Raw genomic sequence first — 9,066 nt, 5'->3', positions numbered from 1 at the left:
ACGTGCGGAACAGTCACGTGCAGTGTTCACGTTAGCGTCGTTAGCGTCGTTAGCGTCATTAGCGTCATTAGCGTCATTAGCGTCATTAGCTAACCGTTACTCGAGTCATTTCTCACCTCCATCCTCGTTTTTTTCACTTGTCCCTCGTCAAATTCGACACGAAAAAAAACAACCGCTGTTATAAAAGGTTCCACTTTGAATTATCTGTAAATAATATAACTGTACAAAATGAAAATGATCCGTTTATGATGGAAAAACGTGACCGAAATAAGTCTCCACTGCTGCTGTTTACGTCGGGTAAGTTTCACAGAGTCTCCTGTCGCCTAGCAACGCAGCGGCGCAGGTGAAAGGGATTATGGGAGTTGGAGTTTACGAGCAAAAAGACAGTTTTTAAGATAAATATATTAATTGTGATCGATCTTAAAGAGTTCTCTGTGTTTGTAGATATTATGAAAACTATAACACAATTAATTAGCAATGTTTTTTAGCTTTTAATGCCCAAATAAAATAAGAAAGAGACAATTAGGCTACATAGGCCATCTTTCTAGCCCAATATATTTGCTTTTTTAATCATTCTGAAACACATGGATGCGTTTCACCTGCCTATTTTAATGTCAGCCTGTTTGTTTAACTTTTGATTCCTCCAGTCACACAACCATAGACTGTATATATAAATGGACATAGCTAACCTGCTAGCCACCATGTTCCAAATGCGACGTGATCATGGGTGCGCTTCTGACTCCAATTCACTTTACACTGAAAAACTGTATTTTGTTTATTATCTTTATCATGGTGAACCAAATCATCAATTTACATTATATTATACAGTACATCACATGTGTCAAACTCAAGGCCCGTGGGCCAAATGCGGCCTGCCATGTCATTTTATGTGGCCCGTGACAAGCTAAATTTAAATGTATGACTGTCTTAAAATGTCATTGTGTCGGTTTATCAGGAGTTATGCAGTTACACAGACATTTTTTTTTTTTTTTAAATATCTTTGCAAATTTGAGACTAACCATTTTGCTGATTTGGCCCTCGGTGAAATTGAGTTTGACATCACTGCAGTACATGGACAAGTGTTAAAACATGAAATAAAAAGCACAAAATCGACACAAGCAGTTCGAATTTCTTTAGTCTATCTCGTATTTATTAAAAATTAAAATAGGACTTTTTTTTAATACTTCAATTGTTCTGAATTATCTGGACCTTGAGGACGCTATATCTGTTTTTTACCGTCTTAAAAACATGAAAAACTGAATTTAAACTTTTTTTTTTTAAACCATTTGCAGTGATCCAAAGTTATCCCTCCCATGCATTCCCAGTATCCTAATGATTCACCACGATGAGTTTATAAGGACTTTTCAAAACTCTACAACCAGAACTGAGTGTTGTCATTAAAGCTAGGTAAAGCTAGCAACAACTCGCATGCTAATCGCACACTTCCTGAAACAGTTAGCTATTAGATCAAATTCGATTCAGAAAGTAGACAGCAGACTCACGTTTTACCTCAAGAGCTCATTATACGATCCATAAAGACTCATTTTGATCAAATACTTGGAGAAAAATCAGGTACAAGGGCCTTTAACACAGACGTAGCATTAAAGTTGATGGCATAAAGTTGAATCAGCTGACGGAGCACATTTAAATCCAACTTGGAGTCTATGTTTCGGAGCGTTTGGAGCGTTCGGAGCGGCGGCGGTGTTCCCATTGATTTCACCCATGTGTCATTTTGATGGATTGTGTGGCCCAGCGTTTGGGAGCCCTGCCGCATTGGGTCTGTAGTATCGACAAGGCCTACATTTCTCCAGCCTCTCGTTAAGTACTTCTCTACAAACTTAATGAAGTAAAAACAAAGAGAGGTCCGGAGAGGCACCGTAACGATTTGTGCGCCGAGACTCTTCACTGTGTCGTTTAGAAGGCCCATGTTACACTATTCTCTGATGTTGTAATGTCATGTGTTCAGACAAATTTACATAAGCGTTGGATCGCAGTGTGACTCTGAAGTGCTGTACGTTTGCGATTTGTTTCCTCCCCGACAAAACCCACAATGTCGATGAAACGTTCTGCACCGACAAAGACGCCTACGAAGGTTTGAACTTTGAGAGAGTTTAAACGAGAGAGAAATGTGAGAAAATGTTAACGCCTGTGTGAGAAAAGTGTATAAAGTGTGTGGTGAGGGGTTTTACAGACAAAAACATACAGAATAATTAAAAAATACAGCGGATACCTCACGGATTTCGCCGATTGCGGGTTATTTTTAGAACATAGACCACTGTGTATAAATCCAAGACAAGACTAATGACACTGTATCGTACATAAAGGGGATAAATATTGAAATATATATGATAAAATCTATTTAAAAATACTGCAAAAAGCTAATATAAGTCGCAACGTCGCAGGGTCTAAGAACTTTTGTTTGTGTGTCCATGTCCATTTAGTTTGTAAGAGTTTTTGTGTTATTTTTTCACGTTGTACCTCACTGTTTCGGTTATATTTTGCTTTCTTCCGTTTACGTATATTGTTAAAAAGTTCAATGCGTATTTGAATTGTGATCATCAAAAAAAAAAAAATCATGATAGCAAACGGTAAATGGTCACAAAAAGGATATGAACAAATATTTCTGCATTTTGTGGATAATAATTTTACATTTGTCTGACGCTTAAACCAGATTTCGTGTATTACGGGTTATTTTTAGAACGTGACCACTGTATTTTCTGATGTATGTTATAAAGTTGTTTGTTGGAGTTAAGTTTTGTTTCATTCACACATGTTTAACGCACAAACCTTGCGGATTTAGGCCGTGTTCTTCGCTCCACCTTGTGATGTCATCATGTGGTACTACAGGAAACCCTCCAGTGTTTTTAAGCTCCGTACACCTTCATTTGGACGATTTTCGCCCTGAAACTGCCGATCTCTACTGAACAAAAGCTAAAAACGTAGCTGTTGACGTGCGACAGACACTCAAACATGCGTGAACGAAACAAAACGCAACTCCACGTATGTTTTTGATGACGTAACAGCGTTAGAACACGTCATTTTTGTGTAATATATACCAAGTTTAATCGCCAACTTTTGTCCGTAGCCTCACACAACTTTTACACTTTTCCGCCAAATTATATCAACTCTATCTGTTCAATACAAGTCAGCGCTCGTTCTGAATGCATCGGGGACGATCCTAAATTGGCAGCGAGCGGAAGAAGAGCCGTGTCCTCATTCAGACAGTGTAATCTGGAGTCTGTTATTGCAGACATCGGATCGGCTGGCCCCCGGAGGCGGCCCAAACACAGGAGATAGAGGTGTGACTGAGAGCGGCGCTGTACGTCTAATAGGAAAATGAGATGAGAGGGGCCAAAATTAGACCTGTGACATTTGGGCGCTGTCTGAACCACAATCACACCGGAGAAGAGATGAACACGTGTCCGGTTAGTGTGAAAAAACACGTTAATGAGCAAAAAAAATAGTCAAAAAAGTTAAAAAAAGCCACGTGAGTAAAAGGATTAAAGTACCTGTTTAAAAATGTACTTAACGAGGAAAAAGTGAAAGTGTTTTGCGCAGGTTTTAAGGTCAAATGGAGCTTCAAATGTGGTGATTTTGATAAAGATTTAAGCTGAATTTTGCTCAACAGAAACAATTGAATCAACCGTTTTTTTCTAACTGTTCTTATCTCAAATTACAAATGTGTTAAAATAAACCCTCAGTCTTTTCAACAGGTCTCAAACTGTAATAAAAAAAACATACTTTTACTTTTCAGTCCTGTTCAAAATTGTAATGGAGTAGAAAGTACAGATACTGCTCTCGAATGTAGTGAAGTACAAGTAAAAAGTATCCGCTTTAAAATCTAGCAAAAGATGATGTTTAAATCTGTCAACTGGACAAGGAAAGGAAGGAACGCTCGTCCAGGCTGCTTCTTCAGTTCTGGTCAGATTACTGCTGGACACGATCTTATTCAACCTGTAATGGCCACCTATTGTTCTCTTTGTTTCCTGTTTGTTTTGGGTCTAAGGATAGAGTTAAGGAAGGATTCTCTTTCCTAACAAAAATATCTTCTTTAACTCTCCTCAAACCATTTCTTTTCTCTGGCTCAGATCTGAACCTCAGTATCTTCAGAGGAGTGGTTAGTGTCTTTGAGATGGAGATGAACAGCAGACTGGGGTCCTGAGCTGCTCTCACGCCGGTGTTGGTACATTCTCTTATGAAGTGGCTGAAACAAAAAGGAAACAAAGAAGAAACAAAGAGAACAATAGGCGATCTAAAATGTGCACTTAACTATAGCACTTTTCTACTTTTACTTTGTTGTTTTCCACCTCTGGTTAGTTCTACTACATTTTTGGATCTTCACTGGTGTAAAAATATCACTATATAAAAAAACTACCCTATAAATAAACCATTTTGTAACTAAATTAAAGCTCCACTGTGTAACTTCTGTTTGACGATCCACTGTTTTGACTCCTAAACCAACTGCCTTTCTCCAACAACTAAACCTTTTATACCCAGACCTCCTTGTTTCCATGGAGATGTAATTACTTTGCCTGGGATTTTCCACATCTCCATGGAGACAAGCAGGTGGCGCTGTCAGGCCACGTTACAGGCCAGGTCTGTGGAGAGGTGACCCTGTCAAAAGGAAGTATGTTATTTCCGAGCATGAACAACAACCACGATGAAAGATATTATGGATAGTTAAGTTTAATGCCGTACTGTGGGACATTACAGACAAAGTTATGCAGTGCAATTTTAAGTAAATAATTCAAAGCTAAACAGAAGTGCTCAAAAGGAAGATACGTGATATTCTGAACTCGAGCTGTGTCGTTTTAGCTGTAGATTTCTGTTTCAGTAGTGTAAATATCAGGTTGTGTTACTTTAAAATACAAAATGAAGTGACGCAAAGTGAAAAGTTACATTAGCTCTGAGCGGAGAAAGTTAAAGTTGTGTTGGATCAAGATATATTTGACAGTTTTCTGCGTTTATGTACTGACTATCAGACCAGAGGAAACGCACAAGACATTTCCATTCATGAATTTAATACAGTCTGAAGCGAGATGCTATTTCAGTGAATATATGTAAAAAAACAAAACAAAGCACAAAAAACAACCAAAAAACACATCTATAAGCGTTTGTCTATTGGTTTTATTTAGAGTGTGGTTCAGTGGTCCCTTATAGAGGCACATGCTTATACTTACTATAGTTTACATCAACCAAAACATTATGACCACTGCTCGCTGCATCGCATTAAAAAGCATTTAAACCAAACAAAACCTGTGTAATTTGCTTAATTTGTGGAAAAGCGTCTAAAATTGCGCCTGACAATGTATGTTTATGAATATCAGCCATGTGCCAAAGAGTTTGTGAGAGTTAAATACGCACTTTTACCGTCCAAGCTTCATTAAAAACAACCCAAAGACATCAGTAACTATACAAAACAAAGAGGAAACAGTGTGTGCATTTAAACGTCCAGGAAACATCAGATAACACGAGAATCTGACAGTTGGTGTGTGTTTACACGCACAAAACAGATCAAATCATCAAAAACACATCAGTTAACCAAAAACTATTGTAGTTTGGGTGAGTAGCTTGGAGTAGAGCTGCTGCTCCTCCACATCGAGAGGCGCAGGTGAAGTGACTCGGGCATTTCCTACAGGGAGGAGGCCCCGGGAAAGATCTAGGACACGTCTGAGGGACTATGTCTCTTGGCCGGCCTGGGAACGCCTTGGAGTCTTAACGGAGGAGCTGGAGGAAGTGTCTGGGGTGAGGGAAGTCTGGGAATCCCTGTTTAGACTGCTGCCCCCGCAATTTATCCTCGGATATGCGTAAAAAATAGCTGGATGGTTGGATGGATGTAGTTGGAAAGCGAAGTACTAACAATTTTAACATAATCCTTTCAATCTTTAACATTGGTGAAAAATCAGAAATAAATCAGATTATTGAGATCGGATGGACGTAGCTGTGGTTACATAAACGCTACGTCTGATTATTACACATAATTATATATTAAAATGACACGGAAAGAGCAAAATCATGTAATTTCTTTCTGATTAGAGCGACCCTCCCTCTGAAAACTCACATCAGTGTTTTGCGGTTTACGTATTTTGGGCGTGCATGTAAACATACCCAATGACGAACTGTAATAACACCACGTCTGAACCTGCTATAACCTCTCACTGAAGCTGAAGCTGAAGCCTGCTGGGTGCCCGTAGGCCTGTCCTTTCAGACTGTGGTGATCTTCTTGTCTTTGGTGGCCTGTTTGATGGCAGCCTGCTCACAGATGATCTCCTTCAGCCTCTGCAGTCGTGTGTTCTGGGTGCTCAGGTCGCCCACTCCGGTCTGGCTGCGGTGGAGCAGGGACAGAGCGTTGATGTACTCCAGCTCCGTGTAGCGGACGCCTTGGTCCACCACCAGGTTCAGCAGCTCGTCCGCGGTGTTGTACAGCATCTCGTAGTACTGCCTGTAGGGACACGAGAGCGGAAATAAAGCGGATTAATAGTGTTTTTTTTTTTACTTGCAGTTACACCAACTGACCACTGAATTGACCTCAATGGAGTGTGGCAGCAGAGAGCACTGTAGAAGCTCCACCACATAAACCAATGCATTAAAGAGAAAGTTATGTTTTAGTATCTGTCCACTGCAGTGACCGCTGTGCACCAGAGGGTTAAAGACCAAAACAAAAGAAGCTAACGGGAAAGTGTTGTTTGGTTTAAAAAAGAGGAACAACTTTATCCTGACCCTTAGAAAAATAAAATGGTAAAACATAACCTTAGAGTTGCTCGGGGATTGGTTTAACCACCGGAGTAAATACATTGTTTTTAAAGCGAGTTCAAGATGGATTAGCAAATGTAAGTCTTTCCAATCCAGGGACCGCAGAGAGCCCGCTACATCACCGCCGCCGCTGTCAACCCCAATTTCTTTAAAAGGGCCTCTCCAGCTGCTACGGGGACACACAGCTCAAAGCACTCAGAGCATTTTAATGAAACGGGAGCAAAACAAAGGTACAGAAGGTGCGGAATTACTAAGGTTTTAAGCAGCAGCAGCCGGAGCCGACGCCGGGCTGTTAAAAACACCCTGAGAATGTGCAGAGCGGAGGGGAGGGGTGTGGTTGAAACGGGAAAAAATCTGTGCTGATTCAATTATATTCAAGTTTAAAAAGTACAGCTGTAACTACTAGTACTACTGCAGCTAATACTTTGATACCAAGGTACAAATTTAGTCGATACATAATTCAGGATTTCACAGAACAAGTGCAAACTAATAACAACTACGACTATTACTACTCGCTCTAATAATGGGGATATTTTGGCTGTAAGTTTCTGCCGATAAACGATATGAACAGATGGGAAGGAAAATGTCACTTTTTTCCTTAAAACAAATCCATCTGTGTTATGTAACTGTTATTTGTCAAGTAACTACAGAACAGTTTTGTATGAATGAAAGTTAAAACATTATAAAACACGCCAGGCTAAAGTCAGGCTGTAAATCGTCTTATTCGACCCAGCACATTTTTTCAGTATCGGTGCAGATGTTTGAGGTAAGTATCGGTATCGGTGCGTCCCTAAGTACAAGCACTGACACTTCTACCACTGCTACTACCAAGATATAGATGGTATTTCTGGAATATTAGTAACTAAACCGGCACAGTAAGATGGATGCTCACGATATTCAGAAGTTCATAAATTCATGAGAGTCCATGTCCCTTTATTTCCGTTGTATTTATTATCTGAGTCTGAACAATTGTTTATTGTTAAAAATCTTTTATTTTGAAAAATGATCGGATTCTCTCGGTTACATTTCCGTCACTTGAGCAGCAACAACTTAACCCACAAATGAGCAAAATGAGTAAAAAACAGACGTCTTTGGAAAGTTTCTTTTCGAAGGGGAAAAGGCCCAGTGAAGAGAAAGAAAAAGAGCCAACTTCCAAGAAAAAGAAAGATTTTAACAGACAATACCAGGAGTTCTACTTGAACTATGGTTGGGGACCACTGGACCACTGTGTTTAGACAAAATGTGCAGAAGGTCAGCACTGTGTGTATGTGGTTTTTATTTGTGGTTAATTAGTAACTGTTCTTTAACGCAGATTAATAACTCTAAAGAAAATCAGTAACTTTAAGACAGATTAGTAACTTTGAAGTAGATTAGTAACTGTTCTTTGAAGCAGATTAGGGAGGAGTGCAAAATGAACAGCACTATTTGTCCACTTGTAAAAATGCCGTATCAGCTGCACTTTAACCTGTGGATTGTGTAATTTAGCTGTTACTCAAACATGTGTAATGTTTTGTGTCGCTCTCGAGTGAGTAAAGTAAATTAATGCATGTGTGTAATATTTTGTCATCTATGAAATTGAGTTTGGATGTTGAATTTTACTATTTTTGGGACAATAAGGGTTTATCTTGTGCGAGTCTGTGTTGTGCGTAAGTAGAGTTGTGTTTTTCCTCCTCCTGATGAGCCCTCGGTCCTGTTACATTTACATTCTGATCTGCTCATCGCTCTGTGCGTCTCCAAGGCCTGATCCTACTCTGGCCTCCAGCTCAATACAGAAGAGAAGAAAGTAAAAAATAAAATCATACTGGTGAGAGAGAGGTCGCCCGGGTTCACCGCACAACCACGGGCAACACAGACAAACAAAATAATTAAATAAAAATGTAACAAAATAAGACTGAGCCGAGCTAGAAACTGTAATTTTAATGATGATGATGAGTAATGGATAATGGAAATGGACGAGCGACAAGATCCTGTGAGATTTTGTGTTTTAATTCAATAAAAAAACAAACAGATCTTGTCACATTAATGTCACTCGTTTAGTTAAAGGTCCAATATTACACAAAACTGACTCTTGTGAGGTTTAAATCGTGTTATAATGTTGTGTTTCATTCACATGTTTGAGTAACATTTTATTATTCGTCTGTAACATCTACAAAGCTCAAAATGTGACGTTCCACCTTGTGATGTCATCAAGTGGTAGTTTTCAAGTTCAACAGATACTTTTTAGCTTAAGTTCAGTAAAAATTGGCAATTCCAGCAGTGAAATGATCCAAATGAAACTAGTGAAGGTGTGTGGAGTTTAAAAACACAGTGGAG

General features: G+C 39.3%; 1 protein-coding gene across 1 annotated transcript in view; it reads right to left on the bottom strand.

Moving 5' to 3' along the window:
- Positions 1-4,672: 4,672 nt before the first annotated feature.
- exoc4 (exocyst complex component 4) overlaps positions 4,673-9,066 on the bottom strand; it is a 266,766-nt gene continuing 262,372 nt past the window's right edge. Inside the window, exon 20 of the mRNA XM_033976073.2 lies at positions 4,673-6,442. Coding sequence (XP_033831964.1) covers positions 6,205-6,442 — 238 coding nt within the window. The 3' untranslated portion in view covers positions 4,673-6,204. The remainder of the gene's footprint in view (positions 6,443-9,066) is intronic.

Source organism: Periophthalmus magnuspinnatus, chromosome 12 (genome assembly GCF_009829125.3).
Source record: "Periophthalmus magnuspinnatus isolate fPerMag1 chromosome 12, fPerMag1.2.pri, whole genome shotgun sequence".
In the NCBI taxonomy this organism is placed as follows: domain Eukaryota; kingdom Metazoa; phylum Chordata; class Actinopteri; order Gobiiformes; family Gobiidae; genus Periophthalmus; species Periophthalmus magnuspinnatus.
The sequence above is the reverse complement of the archived record's forward strand: the minus strand, read 5'-3'. Positions and strand labels throughout refer to the sequence as shown.